Source organism: Leuciscus leuciscus, assembly GCF_965113295.1.
Source record: "Leuciscus leuciscus genome assembly, chromosome: 7".
NCBI lineage: Eukaryota > Metazoa > Chordata > Actinopteri > Cypriniformes > Leuciscidae > Leuciscus > Leuciscus leuciscus.
This window is the reverse complement of record NC_138731.1, coordinates 15,588,958-15,609,806: the sequence shown is the minus strand read 5'-3', so window position 1 is coordinate 15,609,806 and position 20,849 is coordinate 15,588,958. Positions and strand designations below refer to the sequence as shown.

Sequence of the window (20,849 nt, the reverse complement as noted above, 5' to 3'; positions counted from 1 at the left end):
CCTATTCTAGTAGAGGCATGTTTACCACCTACACTGAAAACAGCTGCCTGGGACTGTTACTTATATGGATTGACTTGCCTTAGAGGGACTTAAGAGCAACTCAAGGCCACTTACGCAGAGCCTTGTCTTAAACAGTAATAATGAGCATTTGAAGTAAATCATATCTCATTAGAGACATACAAAGACCATCTGACCATACGAGCGGACAGGAAAGGGACGTTTCTGGACGAGAAAATGCATGCCCATCGGGAGCATCTAAGGCTAACTGGGACAGTGCCAGCTCATCTTAATATACTGCCACCTTCGGTTCACATTTTTATGGCTTTCCTAAAGATTTCTGTGGTACGTTGATCCTCTCTACAAGCAAAAAAACCCAACTGATTTATGGGGCGTCTTTGCTTTCAAACCATTGTTTCCAGATGTTTCTCTGACTGGAAAAAGAGGCAGGAGTGGAATGAGAAAGAGCGGAGGTTTCAGTTGTTTATTGTAGGAGTCCAGAAAAAGGGGGAAAACATCCCACAAACAGAAAGATCACTCATTTGCCGGCATTATCCAGCACATTCATCCATGTAACTTATCAGTCTTCAGCCATAGCTAGTGTTATGGCAAAACTTCAAAAGTTCATTTGTATTTTGCTCTGTCGTTGACCTCTAAGAATAGCTCACTTGTCCACACTGTAGATATTGAATTTCCCCACACTGAAGTAATTAACGGCAAATGAGATTTGAGAGCATCTTTTCGAGGGTCGGTAAACATGTAACAGATCAAGCTCTATTGGGTTTCATGTCTAGACTACACATGCTAATAGGATTCTTGATGCGCCAAGGTATGGACCATAATTGTCAGACGTCACTATAGATGAGAGATGTAGTGTAGTTACATACACTGGATTTCTTTGAATATCCTCTGCTTATCCACTAATCAGAAACCAATAAAACAGCAATAATAGCCACATTTATAACAATGTGAGCAAATAGACAAGAAACAAGGCTTTTAAAATGCTAAAACAGATGTAAAATGGATTACACTACCAATTGATCAAAAGTGACATTAAAGATTTTTGCATTGTTATAAAAGATTTAAAAAATATATATTAAGCAGCAAAAATATTTTGAACACTGAAAATAATAAGAAATGTTTCTGGAGCACCAAATCAGCATATTAGAATGATTCCCGAAGGATCATGTGAGATAAATGATGCATCTAAATTTACATTTTAATAAAAGTATATTACAACAGAAACCATCTGTTTTAAATTCTAATATTATTTCACAATATTATAATGTTTACTATATTGATCAAATAAATGCAACCTTGGTGAAAATAAGAGACAACAACCCATAGAAAATAAGTGTTTTGATTTTGAGAAATTATGATTAATGTTAATAGAATGTTGTCATATAAATAATTGTGGAATTATAACTATATAATAAATAATAAATTATATGTAGATTATTACATAGTAATAATATAGTATTATAAAAAAAAATGGTCAAAAAAATTAACTACAGACCAAGTCACTCAAATAATTTGGCTAAAATGTTGAAATCATGACCTCAAATATATTTAACATTTCTAAAGAAATATAATAAGCAAAAAATAAAAGAAACAAATATGCACGCACTATGCGTCCTAACGGCTTAAATACACATTTCACCACATAAGTAATAATATTTGACGTTGACCAGACTTATACAAATCAAAACCAGACCGCTGGTTTAGTTTGAACATGCTACTTAGAACATTCAAAACAAATGAAAAGCCATATTTTATCAGGATTGCATGTTTTTTTATTCACATGTCTTTTCACAAAGAGCCATTACGTGCAGCGATGGTGGAGTTAGATCATAGATGGTCTTGTACTTGACTTTACATCTGTCAGTGCGGCTGAGCTTTGGAAGTTTTGCGATGTGATAATGTGGATATTTCAGAAACATCCCAACTCTAAATCCTATCTGTTTAGCAACCATGGCAATTTCAGGACGGAAATATAACTTTTTTAAATCTTAAGTCAAGAATTAAGATAGGAAGTTTTTTATAATACAGCCCCAGAAGCAATATTTTGGTATTTCGGCTCCTCTCACAGCATTTTTTGAATGAAGAACTAATCCAAAACAGCTCTTTTCAGGGGTCCCCGAAGAGCCTGTAAGTGTCACCAGAGGACATTTGTTTGTAAAAGTGATTTCATCTGTATATCTAGCAGTTTTATAAATGCGGTAGGACGTCTACTGACACAACCCATGATGGAAAGAAACATCCATATGATGTAGCGGGACTCTAGTGGAAACCCAGTGACTAATGCAAACATCACATTTGATCTGGATCTGACGACAATCATTCCCACTTCTTTCCCGAAGGCAGCACAGAAACCATTTCAAATCTTTGGACTTTGAATGCAAAGCCACAAATGGAGCGCATCAGGTTTTATGGTTTGAGGAGGCCTCGAATATAAATTCACTCTGCCACGGAAGACGAAACCAATACCTTGTGTCATATTGTATGCGTCTCTGTTCGAGTCATAAATCTTTTCACAGGGTGTCACCGTTCACTGCTCACGACATCATGTGATCAGCTGGAAATCATATACAGGTGTGTCTAAATTTTCGCTGCAAAAATTATATTCTTACCATATGTCCTAGGTCCGCATCAGCCACCTCCCAGCTCTGGGGTTTGACAAGGCGTGCAATTGTTACTTTTCGGCAAGTGCGCTATTGGTGGAATTTAATATGCTTGTCATGTTCTACTTTGACAGTCTAAATATTGCAATCTGGGCTTACAGCCTTCCTCTCCTCTAAAGAAGAAATTCTGTAAATATGAAATGGCTTTTCCAAAGCACTCCTTCCATCTAAGTTTGACGAGAAATAAACATTCTCAAATACACTGTGAGATCAATACGATAAACGGACAAAAAAAATCATAAATGTGCACCGTTTCACTTGCATGAAGAACATTGAAAAGGCACGTGAGTGTTGCCAAAAAGACGAGAGCGACCGGGATGCTGTAACGTCAGGGAAACATGAGCCAGAGCGCTCAAGTATTTAGAGATGCTTGAATTGTAAGGCTCTTTCCTCTTTCATAGCTTTGTTAGTTTGATATATACACACAAAGAGCAGAGTATTTCCCCTCTGGCATATAATCAAAAAGAGATTTATTTTAAGTGAAGCAACATGGACCTCTTGGACCTCCGGATTGGACCTCTTGCTTTCTCACAGGAGCTGCATCACTCCGGTTACCATGCATCCCGATGCCTTTTTGAGAATCCATTAAGCACAGTTTGTTTGATTTTGCGCTATACAACATTATGCAGTGTAAACATCATGGTGTTTTTGAACTCTGCCCGTTGATGCCACATTTTTCTTTGAAAAGTCACTTAGCGAATCTGGCTCTCTTTTATGAGGTTTATATGTTCAAGTCTGCGGCCAGTGCGTCAGTGAATCCGGTAAGAAGATTTGGGGCCCCCTTTCCTTCTCAGTGTGTGTTTTGTGAGGGTGAAGGTGGCTTGTTATCCTCTGCCAGCCTAGATCAAGGGGCACCAAGGGTCTTACCGAGGGTGTCCCTGGCTTTTCCACATGGCAGCACCAGTTGTGTAGGATTTGGGCGACTCCAGCTATGCCTGATGAAGCAATGCCTCACAAGGTTGTGTAATTAACAGGAATCAATGGAGAGAAGGACTAGATTTTATTGTGAACGGGGAACACTGTGCCACCCAGGGTCAAATGAGACATGGAGGATTTCAGGAGCCCCCCGAGTGTACCTGTGCCAGACGGGGAAAATAGCCCACGATGAGCTGCCTTTTGCTTGCAAATAAGGGGATTAGGGCCAAGCGAACGCATTTCCACAGCCAGATTTGGGCCTCACTGATCTCACAGAAAGACACATCACAAAGGTCCTCACTAGGAAGCACAGGGTCCAATGAATCTAACAAACACCCCTTTTTCACCAGCAGATGGAAAACCAATATCAGCATATTTGGATTTCATGTAAATGATGAACACATTCTGAGTGTGTAACTCGGCTCAAGAGAGTTGATCTGCTATCCTCAAAAGGTCAACTCATAAAGTTTCCACGAGAAACATGCAGGCCTAACTTTCTTGAAGCAATTCAAACTGTTTCTATGGCTAACTTATTAGCTCATTCTGCAGAAGCTTAGGTTACATAACGCTTGTTTTTTTCTTCAGTGCTTATGTTCATACGGTAAATCTAAGGCCGTAATAATATTCCCTGTTTGGAAATAAATCCCCAGTTAACTCTGAGAGCCCTGTCAAAATAATTTAACAGATAATGCTTACTGTAAGATATTCTTTCATTATGACTGGGGGATATTTAGAATATTCACAATATAGTATCGTTCAAAATTTTAAGTCTGTGAGATTAAAAAAGTAAGGACGCATTAAATTGATCAGAAGTAACAGTAAATACTTTTATATTGTAATAAAAACAATTTTATTTCAAATTAATGCTGAACATTTGAATGTTGATAACGGTTTCCACAAAAATAATAATAAGAAGAAATATTTCATCATTATTTCACAATAATACTGTTTTTAAAAATGTACACATTTATTTTAACTGTGTTATAATTTGGCCACAATGACTGTTGGGTTGAAAAAATATATATTGAAATTCATTTGAAATCAGCCACCTCAAAGTAAATACATAAATCTCAAAAGATATATTATAAATTGTCAGAAGGCTGATAAATGTCTAGATATAATTTCTCTTTTTGCTATATCACTCAGCCCTAGTATTTGGAGAGTGGAAAGCACAGACTGAAATGAGCTGCATGCTTGTCTACAGTATTGGCATGAGCTTTCAATTTTGAACTTGTAAGACCTTTTTGTCATGATGAAGATGAACCATGTCTTGGAGACCACCAAATCCTGTCTACAATTTCACTATGTGCGTCTCTGTGTGGTCATACAGTCAAGCCATTTATCCACAAAGCTAACGGAATGTTTTTTCTGCGGGAGGAATTCTGGATGGTTGCCATTGGAGACTGTTCTAGGGCTTTCTTTCACACCCTCAGATCCCCTGCCAGTTCGGGATAGGAGTCTCCCACAAAGTCAGGGCCCAGTTAAGTTCCAAACCCAGAGTCGCGCTTTCTTTATAGCGAAGGAGACGTTACCCACTTCACCTAGGAGCAGAAGACATCACAAGATCTGACAGCATGAAAGAGTCCTCTGAAAACTGACCCTAAAAGAGCAGCGCTACAACAAAACTAACCCTCAATCAAGACTACGGCTCATTAATCATATGGCATCTGTAGGAAACCAGCGGAAGGGCCGACCGGAGTGGGTTGTGACAGGAGAGGAGAGGTTGTGTTAAGGCTTTTTTTTTTTTTTTTTTTTTAAGATGGGCAAGCAGGGGCTTGTAGCCCACAAGGGCTTTAATGGGCAGGTGGTGTTTAGATCAGTGTCTCCAGTGTTACAAGACCAAAGCCGAGATCATCTGGCACTTTCACAGATTGTTAAGCAGGCTTAAAATGAACTGACCTGGTCAGTGAGTACTAAGCAATGTTTCCTCTAAAACTGCCTGTGCACTTCCCACACAGACTGAAAGAAAATTGGTGCAGAAGGCAGACTCAGACAGGATATAGAGTTCTCGAAACAAAACTAAATATATAGTCACAAATAAAAATATTAAAATCCATCTGCATGTTCATATTCGTTGATTTTGAATGTTGAGGCTTAAATACACAATGCTGATTAATTGTAAGCTCACAGAGGCCAAGCGTTATTATTATGATTTATATAATTACAATAATTTGTCTACTGTTTAAATAATACAATTTGTAGACTGCATGATTCAAGTTGACTGGCTCTAGACTGGTTTTATTATTATTATTATTATTTTGCATATTTTTATATGTATATTTAATGTTATTATTATTAACAACAACCATAATAATAATAATAATTATTATTATTATTGATATAATTAAAACAGCTATATTGTAAATAATTACATTTCTGTTTTTTAGTTTTGGTATAAAAATTTGTAAGCATTTTTGTGATATTTTAATACAGAATATATATTAGTTTATTCAAACTTACCTGTGGCAACATTTTTGCCAAACGCTAAAAGCGTGTTAAGTTTTTTACTGGAACAGATGAACGTGAATATGGCAACGTTTTATTACGTTGGAGTTTGTACATATCACCGCAGTTGAAATGAGTGGTGCTAAAAGATTAATGCTCCATTTTAGAATAACATACACCTTACACTAAACCCTAAACCTAACCGATAGTGTTAACAAAAGCAAATGTGACATAAAAACGTAATCGTAACCATGGCATTTTAGCTTGTTTTTAAACTCTTGTCTTTGAGCTCTTTTGCTGACTCTTTCATGGGATTCATACCCGAGCTCTTCACATCACAAGTACAATTCTGTAACAGCTGAGTTATTGAGAAAGCTTAGTGCATCAGTAACATATGGAGCTGGTTAAGTGATGAAAACTCCAAAATATATTTGTTTACAAATCATGCACTATGGTAAAAAGTGTTTTGAGGTTGTAACATAATTGTGCAAGGAGCCGTGTGAAAACAAGTCTTTATTAATCCATAATAGTTTTCACACACAATTATTAAAAGGGCTTGATGTTTTACTGCTTCTAGTGTTCATTTCTGTTGGAAACTGCAGTGATATGTCCGTATTGGTACGTATTTTGCGTTTTGCAAAAATGTTGCCACATGTACATTTTTTTTCCAATGAGCCTGTGTTGAATATTATACATTATGTTTATATAGCAGTGGCGAGGCTACATAAAGGCCAGGGTGGCACTGGATCCACTCAGATTGACAGCTGGTAAACCAAATCAAATGAGACACAAAAAAAGAAAGGAGAAAAAAAATCATGCGTACATGACAATAATAATCGCTTAAATACATGAATTTATCGTATGTCACTTCCGAAACTTTGGAGCCTGTATGTGGCCGCTGGTCAAGCGATCCCCTGCATTTCTGTGTTTGCATTCTCAAAAGCGTCAAATGTTTCTATTAACAACATGTTCCCTTTCAAGGGAACTCCCGTTGCGTCGAAAAGCTGACGCTATGGGAACGCTTTGCGTGATGACGTCTTGAAGCACATGTAAAATCAGTCCAATGGTGTGGCGGAACGTCAGAGGCGGGTGACGTCACGTACCAGGAAGCTATAAAAGCCGGCCCGAAACAGAAAACGAAAGCTTTCTGAGTCTTCAGTTGCGCTCTGTGTTGAATCTGTCCTTGTTATTTGGTGTTGTCTGTCTATATTATATATATATATTCAGTATGGCGAGCAAGCAGCAGTTTAGAGTGTGTGTCCATCCCTGCCCGCGTTATTTAACGGGAGGTGATACTCACACTCTTTGTGTTGTTTGTTTGGGTGAGGAGCATGCCCAGTCAGCACTCGAGGGTGGTGACTGTGTGCATTGCGACGCGCTTCCATTGCGCACGCTCCGATCCCGCTTGGCTCGGTTCAATCCCGATCGCGTTCCCGAGGGCTCGGGTCCCGCCGCGGCTGAGGCTCGGCGGCGATCTCAGACCTGGGGTTCGCAAATGGATCTGTCAGTGGATGTTGAGACGGGCTCTGCCTTATCTCAGCATCAATCTGACAGATCCAGTGCCTCTCATCAGGGTGTGGAAGCACGCATTGCGGTTTCTTCCCCCCCGATAGAGGCACCAATACTGCAACTGTCCAGCTCTGAGGAGTTGGATGTTGTGAGTATTGAAGCTGAGTCTGAGGATTCGCCACCTCAGTCTCATGCGTTTGAGGAACTGCTCGATGTTATTACTAGAGCAGTTGACAGACTATCTATTGAGTGGCCAGAGGATAGGCAGGACGTTCGTTCGAAAAGTAAGCTCGACGAACGCTTCCTGCCATCTCGTACACAGCCTCAGCGAAGAAGCCTTCCGTTTTTCCCCGATCTCCACACCGAGGTGTCGAAATCGTGGGGAAAACCGGTTTCATACAGAGTGTATGCACCACAAACATCCCACTATTCTTCCATTCACAAATATAAAGAATATGGTTATGGGGAGATGCCGAAGGTGGAGGAGACGCTTGCGAGCTATCTCTCTCCAGCAACGGCATCTTCCCTGAAAGCTCCTTCACTTCCCTCTAAGCCAGTAAAATTCACATCATCTCTGGTTCATAAATCGTATGCAGCCGCTGGTCAAGCTGCAGCGTGTCTGCATACGATGTCTATTATGCAAGCCTATCAGGCAGAATTATTGGGGGATTTAGAGGAGGGCGGGGGAATTGGTCCTGACACAGTGGCTGAACTACGCAGAGCCACAGATCTGTCTCTCAGGGCCACCAAGGAGACCGCTAAATCAATCGGGCGGTCTATGGCAGCCCTGGTGGCCACTGAGAGGCATCTGTGGCTCAATTTGAGCGATATAAAAGAGAAAGAAAAGCACGTTCTCTTAGATGCTCCGGTTTCCACTGTTGGTTTATTTGGTGATGCAGTAAACAGTGCGGTAGCTAAATCTCAGGAAGCTGCTAAACAGGCAGCTGCATTACAAAAACTTCTCCCCCGCCGTTCTTTCATTGAGGCTGCTGAGCGGGAGCAGCCTCACTCCTCTAAAAAGAGCGCTGAACATCGTGCCACTCAAAAACAGAGTGTGTCCTCTCGTGCTCCCCCACAAAAATCTCGGGGACACGGAGGGCGCTCTCAAACCCAGCAGTCTTCGAGGGGTAAAACGGATCTGCGGACCGTTATTACCGCCAAGAAGGCTGCTGGGAAAAAGTCCTGATGTCTGAGGGCTCAGGACAAATGAGGGTAGTCCCCCCGAAGCAGAGCGGTTAACACCTCTTTTCACGGTGCCCGTCTCTCTTCGGTGCCCTCAGGGGACCGTTCTGCCAACCCTGCCACCTCTGGTGTTACAGGGCGCAGCGGTCTCCGGCGAGCACATATCTCAAGGTCCACCCGGAAACGTAGTGGCCTCGGGATGCCCGCCCCCTCTGAGGAGGGTGCTAGAGCAGTCTGTTTGGTCGTTCCCTGCCGGTGCGCCGTTACAGGGCGACGAACCGACTACTCAACAGCAGGAGAAAAATACGGTGCCGTCTCTCTTCGGTGCCCTCAGGGGACCGTTCTGCCAACCCTGCCGCCTCCGGTGTTACAGGGCGCAGCGGTCTCCGGCGAGCACATATCTCAAGGTCCACCCGGAAACGTAGTGGCCTCGGGATGCCCGCCCCCTCTGAGGAGGGTGCTGGAGCAGTCTGTTTGGTCGTTCCCTGCCGGTGCGCCATTACAGGGCGACGAACCGACTACTCAACAGCAACAAAATCCAGAAACCAGTCTCGAGAGACTGGTACCTCTAGTAGAATCTTTGACAGCGTGGAAGCTACTGTCAAATGTTTCTCGTTGGGTCCTGCAGACCGTGGAAAAAGGGTATTAGATACAATTCTATTAACGCCCACCGCGGTTTATGGGGGTCCTGCCCACAGTGGTGGGCCCCGAGCAGGTTCTGGTTATGGAACAGGAAGTAAACACTCTGTTAGAGAAAGGGGCCATAGAATATGTACCCCCCTCCAACAGGGAAACCGGGTTTTACAACCGGTACTTCATAGTTCCAAAAAAGGACGGGGGATTGCGTCCCATTTTAGATCTTCGAGTTCTGTACGAGTACATGCAGCTCAAGTTCAAAATGTTAACCTTGAGACAAATCGTGCCACAGATCAGGTCCGAGGACTGGTTTGTCACGATAGACCTCAAGGACGCATATTTCCATCCGTCCGTGTCATTGGAAGTTCCTGAGGTTTGCTTTCGGGGGCAAAGCATACCAATATCGAGTTCTTCCATTCGGCCTAGCTTTATCACCCCGCACTTTCACCAAATGCGTGGATGCAGCTCTGGCGCCTCTGCGCCTCCGGGGTATTCGCATCACGAACTACATCGACGATTGGTTGATTTTAGCTCAGTCGCATTAGATGGCGGTTCAACATCGAGATGTTGTTCTCGCCCATATGAAAGAGTTGGGGTTACGGCTGAACGCCAAGAAGAGTGTGCTTTCTCCATTTTAGAGGACCACTTTTTTAGGCGTGGTTTGGGATTCAGTGTCGATGCAGGCGCGCCTGTCATCGCCACGCTTCGATTCCATCCTGGCAGCTGTGAGAAGTGTAAAGCTAGGCCAGCTACTCACTGTCAAACAGTTCCAGAGACTGTTGGGTCTCATGGCAGCAGCTTCCAACGGGATACCTTTTGGACTGCTGCACATGAGGCCCCTGCAGTGGTGGCTCAGGACCAGAGGGTTTTTCCCCGAGGGGCAACCCATTTCGCACAATCAAGGTCACGCGGTGATGCCTACGTGCCTTGGTTATGTGGAAGAAACCTTGGTTCCTGTCCCAGGGCCCAGTGCTGGGAGCTCCTTGTCGTCGCAAACTGCTAACGACGGATGCTTCCCTCACGGGTTGGGGAGCGATCCTGAGGGTCGCTCATCTCAAGGTCTGTGGGAAGACCATCATCGTTCCTGGCATTCTATAGCCTAGAGATGTTAGCTGTCTTCCGGGCTCTGAGGAGCTTTATCACAGGTCTCAGGGGACACCATGTGTAGTACATACGGACAACACGTCGGTAGTCGCCTATATCAAGGGGGTTTGCGCTGGCATGCCATATCCTCTTGTGGTCCCAGGGGAAGTTGCTGTCACTCAAGGCAGCCTACATCCCCGGGGTCCAGAATATAGGAGCAGACACTCTGTCGAGACAGGGGCCGAGGCCCGGGGAATGGTAGCTCCACCCCCGAGGTGGTGGAGCTGATATGGAAATTATAAGTGGATCTGTTTGCGTCTCGAGAGACGTCTCACTGTCCACTTTGGTTCTCCTTCACGCATCCAGCTCCTCTGGGACTGGATGCTATGGTACAGACGTGGCCGAGGCTACGTCTGTACGCCTTTCCCCCAGTTGCTCTGCTCCCGGGAGTTCTGGAAAGAGTTCGCAGGGACCGGGTTTGCCTGCTTTTTATAGCCCCGCGCTGGCCGGGCAGAGTATGGTTTCCCGATATTGTGTCCCTCCTCGACGGGCATCCTCTGGAGTTACCCGTCAGGAGGGACCTTCTGTCCCAGGCAGAGGGCTCGATATTTCACCCTCGGCCAGAACTGTGGAACCTGTGGGCTTGGCCTCTGAGGGGGCCCAGCTCATAGAGTCAGGTCTCTCAACCGAGGTTGTTGAGACCATTCTACAGTCCAGAGCTCCCTCCACGAGGAAACTTTATGCCCTGAAGTGGAGAGTATTCACTTCTTGGTGTAGTGACCGTCGGTTGGACCCAGTCCACTGCCCAATTGGTACAGTGCTGGAGTTCCTGCAGGAACGGTTCACTGCAGATCTGACCCCGTCCACTTTAAAGGTCTATGTGGCGGCCATAGGTGCTTACCACAGTCCTTTGGGTGGAATGTCTGTGGGGAAAGACCCCTTGGTATCTCGTTTCCTTCGTGGCACTTGGAGGTCCTCCTCCCTTTCGAAATCGGACCAGGAGGCGAATAATTTGCTTTGCCCTGTTCGGGCGTTAGACGCGTATGTCCACAGAGCTGCCCTGTGGCGTAAAAGTGACTTTTGCTCCCCTAACAAGGGAGGTCCAGTGTCTAAGCAAAGGATGAGCAAGTGGGTGGTTGAGACTATCTCACTGGCTTATGAGGCGGCTGGACAGCCTTCTCCTTTGGCTGTCCGGTCGCTCTCTACTAGGAGTATGGCGGCCTCTAAGGCCCTTATATTAGGAGTATCGTTACAGGACGTCTGTGATGCGGCAGGCTGGTCCTCACCGCACACCTTCGTCAGGTTCTACTCTCTGGATTTAGACTCTACTCTAGGGTCTCATGTTTTGTCTTCTTAGTGCTGCTCACATGATTACACACAGGACAGACATTTGTAGCTATGGAGGCGTTGGTATAGACGTTCCCATAGCGTCAGCTTTTCGACGCAACGGGAGTTCCCTTGAAAGGGAACGCCTCGGTTACGACTGTAACCTCGGTTCCCTGAAGAGGGAACGAGCGTTGCGTCGCCTTGCCATATCTCCTTCATGCCTGTCAGCGCGACTTCAGACTTTACGAAGCTTTCGTTTTCTGTTTCGGGCCGGCTTTTATAGCTTCCTGGTACGTGACGTCACCCGCCTCTGACGTTCCGCCACACCATTGGACTGATTTTACATGTGCTTCAAGACGTCATCACGCAAAGCGTTCCCATAGCGTCAGCTTTTCGACGCAACGCTCGTTCCCTCTTCAGGGAACCGAGGTTACAGTCGTAACCGAGGCGTTTTGCAGTTTGGAGCAATGTAGCCAATCACAGACATGTACGTTGTTTCTCATAAACATCGTTCTCAACATTCTGTTGTTTCAGAATGCAAACACAGAAATGCAGGGGATCGCTTGCCAAATCACCAATATGCTATTATTAAAGAGAAAACTGATCCTAGACCAGCAGTTATGGCCAGGTTTTCCCTCTAAAAGCCAGCAGAAGCAGCAGAAGGCAGTGGTTTGAGTAATACAATTCCACGCTAGTCTCAAGTCCTGCCCAGCCTTTCATACGCTCCACCTATGATTATTTATCTTTGTTTACTGTTCTTATTCGGTTCATTGGTTATTTTATTTATGAATTGATATTGTTGTTTTCATGAAACTGTTGGTTGACAATAAATCAGATTCAACTAATCTTAATTGTCAAATTACTTTTATCCAATGTATTGTAAAATTATGTAATTCGAGAGGTCCACCCTATTTCATCGAGGCCCACTCACCACTGGTTTATAGAGTTCTAATAGAGTTTCATAGTGAATAGTGAACAGGTGGGTGATTCTGTTCAGGTGGCTGAAGGGTCTGTCCAACAGACATATATTTTGAGAACATTAGTACCTGGTTAAAAAAATCATTTCAGGCAAATGTCTCTCAGCAGAGCAGACAGAATCTATTTCACCTCAAACAATCAAATTAAACCACATTCACTAATGACTTGAAACGCTCCCAGGTATATGGATGTGCACTCTGGACCAAGATTCCTAATGAGGCCAAATAAAAGAACTTGATGACTTCAAATTAAAACGTTAATGCAGTGAGTGCCCACAGCGAGTCAAAATTAAACGGCCCCCACCTTCTCATAGTATTTGACCTCGTAGTCCAAAATGATCCCATTGGGTCTCTCTGGCTCCATCCAAGACAGTGAGATGCTGTTTCTTGATGTTCGGTCCTTCTTGATGACAGTCACTGCAGATGGAGCTGCGGGAGAGAGGGAGAGGAGCACACAAAATCGAAAAAAGCGGATTAGCTGTTTCCACTCTGTATTACAAGCACATAAAGCCATAAGGTCACAGGAAGTTCAGCTGACATTTTCATTCAACAATTTGCATCCTGTGAACTGGTTCCTGTGGACCTAATCGAGTTTGCTCTCCACTGGGGGCTGGTTTCAAAGTTGGGGAAGTTGGAGGACTGAAAGACAAATTGATGCAATCGGGCAACGGCTGGTCCCTGCAAACAACGGCCACTTATTATGTCAAGTGAATACCTCAAAGTTTGAGGCATGGCTCATTACTTCAGTTTGTTTTTTTGTTTTGTTTAGTTTTTTGATGCCAAGGACTCCCAAATGTGATGTGATACAAGTTTGGGAGTTTTCTTTTTTGATGTTTTTTTTTTCTTTTTTCTTTTTTAGAAGTCTCTTACCAAGGCTACAGTTATTTGATCAATATACGTAACAATGTGGAATATTATCAAAATGTCTTTTGATCAATTTAATGTGTCCTTGTTAAACAACAGTATTAGAGCCAGATTTACTAACAGTTTGAGTTAAACCCTCTTTTGGCGTTAAAAAAAATTACTGTCAGGATTAACTAAAGACACACAGTGAAAAACGTGCGCTGAAAATCAGTGGACACACAGTTGGCTGACCTTACTGCATATGGATTTGTAGGAGTTTCCCTTTTAGATGAAAAATGAATGGGAGGAGAGTATTTAAATGGATCATGCAATGTGATTTTTAGTCAATTTACTGTTTTTTGCGCCATTATTTAATGCCCTTGTCTTAAACAAGACGTGAATTTGCACTGCCCTTGGTAGATTGCATTTGTCATTGTGGAAATGATCTCGTTGTGTCTGTGTTCTTTAATTTTTCAGTAAATCGTCAGTAGATCACACACAGAACTTCCCACTTCTATTGCCACTTTTATAGGATTGCGCTATCACGCTTATTTGCCCTGTTTAGTAAACCTGGCCCTATATTTCTTTCAAAAAGAAGAAAAACTTTATTTATTTATGTATTTCTTTGTAGTCTTTACACAGTTTTAACACAACTGAAAGTGGTTGAATATTTGAATGCTACCGATCCGGATCTAAATTCTGACTTGGGATGCAGCTTGAATCATAATGACACTGTGTCCGTTCATTGGCCAGAGGAGAACTGGTCCCAGAATGAGCCTGGTTTCTCTCAAGGTTTTTTTTTTTGTTTTTTTTTGTCACCTGATGGAGTTTGGGTTCCTTGCCACTGTCGCCTCTGGCTTGCACTGACCCTATTGGATGAGAACTGAACTGAGCTGGACAATGACATCAATGTTTTTGTGCAGAACTGCTTTATAGATGAATAAGTGATGATCTTTACAAGCAGAACTGGATCAACACTGAACTGACACTAGCTGAACAATGACACAGTTTACTTTTAGAGCTGCTGTACAGCCAATATTAACTCTGTTTGCATCATTTAATCACTTATTGAATCATTACTGTTATCACTGCAAAACCTGCTTTGAAAAAAATCTATTTAAATAAAGGTGACTTGACTACTTTTTTTTACACTATTTTCCATGGACCTACTAGCACCCCCTTTCATCTCATTGAGGGCCCACAGATTCCCTTTTAAAGAGCCTGGATACGTTTGTTTAAAATCATCATGTTTAATTAATCCCCACAGGTTTTGATGGTTCCACAATGAGCGTTGCATTTTCAAGAGACTGTATGATGTTTTAGCTTGTACAAACGTGTCTCAAAACTCACTGTTTTCTCACAGAAACACCCCTTATAAGAATTTAATCAGGGTAAACCAGCATAATTATTCAGGGTATCCTTGAGGCAGATTAGTCATCTAGTAATTCGTGTTACCCATCATTTAGTCTTTTTTTTATTATTATTATATTTTGCACATCTATAATTGTGTTACAGGCATCTGTCTCAAAAGTCTCCCTCCACTCTGGCACTTCACATGGTCACAATCTGTGATCGTAATTCAAGTCAGAGTTTGGCCCTGCTTTCCTCCAGCCTGGCACTCGTGTTCTTTTTCAAGTTTACGGCTCTGTAATTGCGAGGCAGCAATGAGGCCATGGAGGCATCTGACTTGCCTGTGTTTTAATTTTATTAGACCACAGGAAAAAACATGTTGTTCTTTCAAATGTTCAAGCTTTCCTTGATTGTGATTATACAGTCTTGAAATGCTTCTTTTCCCTTGGAACTCATTTCCCCCCGTCTATTTCTCTTTGTTAATGAATCCAGATGGGCACAGTCTGTTTCAGTTTGCAGCCCCCCTACACAACCCTCTTCCCAACTGCACTCTGATAGGGGAGGTATTATTGAAGTTTTAGTGGCCACAGTTTATGGAAGCTATGATTTATAATGTCTGGACAGCATGCAGGCTCATTTGACACTGTGTATCTTTCTCAGCGTTCACAGTGTGAACAGACTGACTTTGTCTTAAAATCAAAGAAAAACCATTGGTTCCTCCAACTGAAAGCGATAGTAAAGAGCTAATTATGGTTATATATTTTATATATATATATATATATATATATATATATATATATATATATATATATATATATATATGTATATATAGGGGTGCACGATTAATCGCAATTTCCATGTATTCCATCACACTTAAATTGATTTGACTTATCGCGATTTTGAGATCGCAAAGGCTGCGATTTTTTTTTTTTATGCGCCGCTTGTCATTGATGTACGGCTCTGTAAACGCTGCTCCATCTGAAAGCACTGTGAGTTTGAGTCACTTATAATCTGCATTTGAAAAAGCAACAGCGTCAAACATCTTTCCAAACATGAGAAGCATTTATGAACCTCTTCTCCAACAAAAGACATGCTTTTACTCCAAACTCACTTCATAACGACAGTTGAGCATCCTTCTGTGAGATGATGTGGCTTCTTACAGAGAATAAGGCAGCCGTGTGTTTATTAGTCATGTTTAATCAATCAACGCGTTTCAATCTTCTGTTTATTAGTATGATGCCCGATAGTGTTATCGTACTTCTGCGGGGCATATTTGGCGTGTCTGTGTGAGAGCGCCCTCTGGTGTTCAGATGTAGCAGCATTTACTACCGATCAGCCGCTGCACTGACAAGCTGCGCATAAAATAATCGCATCCTTTGACAAATCGCGATTGGTTTCAGTGCAATTAATTGTGCAGCCTTAATATATATATCAAATGAATGTACATACAGAGTACAGCCATTTGAAGTGGTATCTGGAACCAAAGTGAACATTATGAAGTGCACTCATTCATTCATTCATTCATTCATTCATAATGCGCCTCAATAACAATATACATGTACAATGTACTCTCAACGGATAGAGAATACCCATGTGAGCGTTGCATGAATCCCATGTCCTGCAAGAAGATGGTGTCCGCAGCACTTCTGACGCACAGTGTCTGAATTCGATCAGTGGTTTTTATTCAATCATTCTATACACTTTATTTTTGGAGTGATGCAAAGAATAGTTAATGAGGGCATGGGGGCAACAGTCCCATATAGGCCTACAGCCTCGATGTGAAGGCTCCAAAAGATCATCAACATGATTAGTCTGCAGTTGAATATACTGTACCTTCTTTTGACAAAATTCTGAATCACAGAATTAGCAAAAATTTGCGAAAAGAAAAAAATCTAAAATGGCGGACAAAGTGATATAAATGTCTATTATAATTTATTAAATAGTGGTACTGTAAGTATTGATAAAATAGTTGAAATAATGTGACTTTTTTTTATCCAATTCTGTTTTTTAATATATATATATTTTTTCCCCATTTTGAGTTGTTAGCTTAGCCTCATGCTAATTCCAAACTCTATTGAAAACAATTGTGAGTTGAGTCTGTTATGTGTTTCATGTGAGAAGTGCTAATTTTGCGGCAGTAGTTCTTTCAACAGGATGTTTACTAGGTTTTGGAACAGATCACCTCCAACTTAAAGCTAAAGGAAATCATCAGTTCCCACAAACGTCTTCTTAGAAGAAAGCGACAGCAAAAAGAACCACACGATTATGTATGTGGAACACTGCAAGAATATTCAGTTACGAAAATTGCAGAAGGGAGGGACCTTGCTGTTCTGCTACATTCTGCTTGAATCCACAACCTCAGAAGTGGACTGCATTAAGATCTCTGCATTTTCAGGTGCGGCTGACGATAATTCTCCAGCACTTATGCTTTTGTCAACAATGAAGTTCTGTTGAGACCATGACAAGCTGCAGAACACGGTCTCAAAATGTCCTCCACATGGCTCTGCGGATGTGGGACAGAGGCATGGCATTAATGTGGGTGCCCATGTCTGAGCCAGACCTTCCTTTTCTTTCTCCATGCTCTTCATCCCCCCCCAAAAAATCCACAAGCCAAATAGAAGACGCAACCGCAACAACATATTTCAAGAATGCATGAATGAGTCATGGAAAACCTTCTGTAATGCCATGATCCAGCTGAACACTTCCACGCAGATCAGGGTCCAAAATTAGCACTTGCCAAGTGCCAAACACAAGTAAAAATTGCCTTTGGCTGTTAACATCATCAAAAATGGAATGGGGGGGGGGGGGGGTCTATGAGATTGACTCTCTTTTGCAGCCTGTCTCTAGTGGCCAGTCGACGAATTGCAGTTTAAGTCACTTCCGTGTCGGTTTCAAGAGAGAGACCGGAAGGTTTCCGCTTGGGTACAATATCTATTATAATTTTGTGATTGGTGAAGTTTCACTGTGAGATGAAGAGAGGCCCCTACAGTATGATCTTGTGAGTTAAATAATCATTTTTAATAAAATAATTATAATAAAAAGTTTTATAATTACAAAATACTGTTTTATATCTGGTAAAAAATATATTATAAATATATATGTCTATTTTTTTCTCCAATTTACTCATCATACTACTGTACAAGGGAGTCCAAAATGAACTTTTTGGCACAGTAGTATGAAACTTGGCATTATCAAAATTTAGGTTGCACAAGCTTGTGGCTTTGCTGAAAATCTCTGCTCTGCCCTGGCACGATTGAGAGGTCGGGTGAAGCAGCCTTTTAAGAAACCAGAACTGTCAGGTCTCAACACAAATGTTTTACAGCTCTGATGAGGTTGAGAGCCAAGCAGAGAGCACCGTCCTGACATGGAGGGCAGCTTACGTGTTCTGTCTCTTTTGGGCTGCGGAGCACATGCTGGCTCCGTTTAGATGGATTGGGCTGTGCTGACAACCCTCTGAGCCCCTCGTAAATGTGTTCTCTGCAGGCCCGATTGGCCGTTCACACATCCACCTCCTTGTTCTGGCTGTGTTTTATAGGACAGTAAAGTAAGCTGGATTACTTGTCTAAGAGCAAGAAGAACAGAGAGGCGTCACGGTATTCCTGGGTTAGGTTTCTGAAACAGCCTGAACTAAAAAAGTGAGGTGAAAAAACAGAAAGTGAGGGTGTAGTGCAGTCTCTTTGCTCGGAAATGAATACCATTAAACTAAAGCGCCTAAGTGCCTAAACTATGCTTCTTTGTACTGTGTCCTCCGAAAGCAAGTGAGAATTGTGAGTGGGAGTGTGTATGTCTGATGAGATTAATAAATTGTTAGAGAGTAGGGGTGTAACGATACCCTCATGTCACGATTCGATACATATCACGATACAATATTATTGCGATACTCCAAGGCATACTGTATGGTAAGAGGTTAACAAAAAATGTACTGTTGATTAAAATGCTAAATTTGATATTACATTGTGGGTGTAAATGAATAGGCTTGGACTTGGTGCAGGTAACCCAATGCACAGGACAATAGTGACACCAAATAATGCACAATGTGAAAAATGCACTGTGACACCAAAATAAAAATATTCATGATTCTGAAGCTGAAAATACAGAATTATTTTAGACGAATATGCTTGCACTCTGTCACTGACTAGATATATTTAAAATAATGTAGGCCACTTTTTACTGGTAACATAAGACATTTGGCATTATCAGGACCAACAAATATTCCCCCACTGAATTATCATACATTATATTCAACATTATATATAGTAGTTTAGTACTGACACTGAAATTCTGTAAACTCAAATTTTTTCTCATCCGAAATGTTAATTTTTTTAACTATAAATACATAGTGTCACTATCCACGATATATATTAATGCATTTTTGCACTGCGATATATTGTGGCACGGTATATTGTTACACCCAAATAGAGAGTAATAAGGCCATAGAAAACAACAGACAATGACTAACAGCAAATTACAAAAACATGAAAAGAATGCAATTTAAAGTTTTTGAAAATGTTTCTCCGAGACATCACTGAAGGACTAGGAGAGAGAAGTGCTAAGTCCATATTTACTGCCCATCAATCTGTCACCTGAAATCCTTGTCTAAAAAAGAAAAACCTTAAATGGAGCTGTGACCTAGCAACACACACACACAACACACACACAGAGTCTGGTTCGCACACAGTCTCATTTTTTTTTTCAGGTGCTATGCAATAAATCCTAAAAGGAAATGTTAATTAATATAAATAATGTATTAATATTAGTAATATAATTATTTCAATATTTGCAACAATACAATACAATAAATCATTTGTTATCCAAAATCCTATAAATGTTTTTTTTTTAAAGGATAGAAAATGAGTAATGGCTACTAAGAAGTTTTGCAAGAGGTCAGTAATATTGTGAAATATCATTACAACTTAAAATATCTGTTTTTTGTTTGAATATATTTTAAAATGTCATTTATTCCTGTGATTATATTATATATCTTTTGTAAAACCATAAATGTCTTTACTGTCTCATTTGGTCAATTTAATATCTCTTTGCTGAATAAAAGTATGCATTTTTTAGTTCCTCATTTTCTTTAATCATTAACATTTAATAGGTTTTAATGATTTACTGTGGTTAAAGTCTGAATGTCTGGAATACTCTTTTATACAAATCAGTTAAATTATAACACAGGCTTATATTCATTCTCAAAAGTTACAGAATTTTAAAGGCACTGCATATCAGGAATAACCCACAAATACTTAAAATATTGAGGAAAACATGAATGTTCAATGACTTGAAGGTTGATGACGGTGTTGATAGTCAATACATTTGGGCCTGTAGTGCTGTATCATTCTGAAAGAAGATGCCTTTCTTCACAGATAAATCAGCATCTGCTCTATGACAGAAGATGAAAGATCTACTGAGTGAAATTGCAGTCCTCTCACAATGACAGTAAGGATTTTATGAGGTCTCTGGCAAAGTCAACTGCTCCCACTGGTAAAAGGGTGCAAAACTATCAATCCCTAGCCTTTGAACCTCTAGTAGTCCAAGTAGTCTTCTGCCTACTATTTCATGACACCAGAGCCCAAAGCCTGTAAGCTGTGGACCAAAGCCTCCTCTAAATCATCCGGCAGAACCTGTACCTATCACTCCACAGACAGCACTGAACTGACAGTGGCCTGAGCCCCACAGGGCTAGAGAACAGAAACACTAGTCTTCACAAAGGAAGCTTGCGTGGAATGAGAGGCAGATGGCCTGTCGTTCAGCATCCCTCTGCTTTAGTAACCTGAGGAGTCGTGACCTTCAGTCAGCTATAATAGAGGCCAGCACCTGCAGAATGATATGCAGCTGTGATAGCGCGCGATGAGCAATTGACTTGCAGAGGCATTAACTGGTTCTTTTCTTCCTTACGAATGGAATT

At 41.6% G+C, this 20,849-nt stretch overlaps 1 protein-coding gene across 3 annotated transcripts in view; it reads right to left on the bottom strand.

Annotated features, from left to right (window-relative positions):
* Positions 1 to 20,849, bottom strand: part of epha3 (eph receptor A3) — a 133,251-nt gene that overhangs the window by 42,405 nt on the left and 69,997 nt on the right. For all 3 annotated transcript variants that reach the window (XR_014207397.1, XM_082175293.1, XM_082175292.1), the window contains exon 6: positions 13,056 to 13,180. Coding sequence is in view for 2 of the 3 variants with exons in the window: in XM_082175293.1 (XP_082031419.1) it covers positions 13,056 to 13,180 (125 nt within the window). In the remaining variant the exon portion in view is untranslated. The remainder of the gene's footprint in view (positions 1 to 13,055; positions 13,181 to 20,849) is intronic.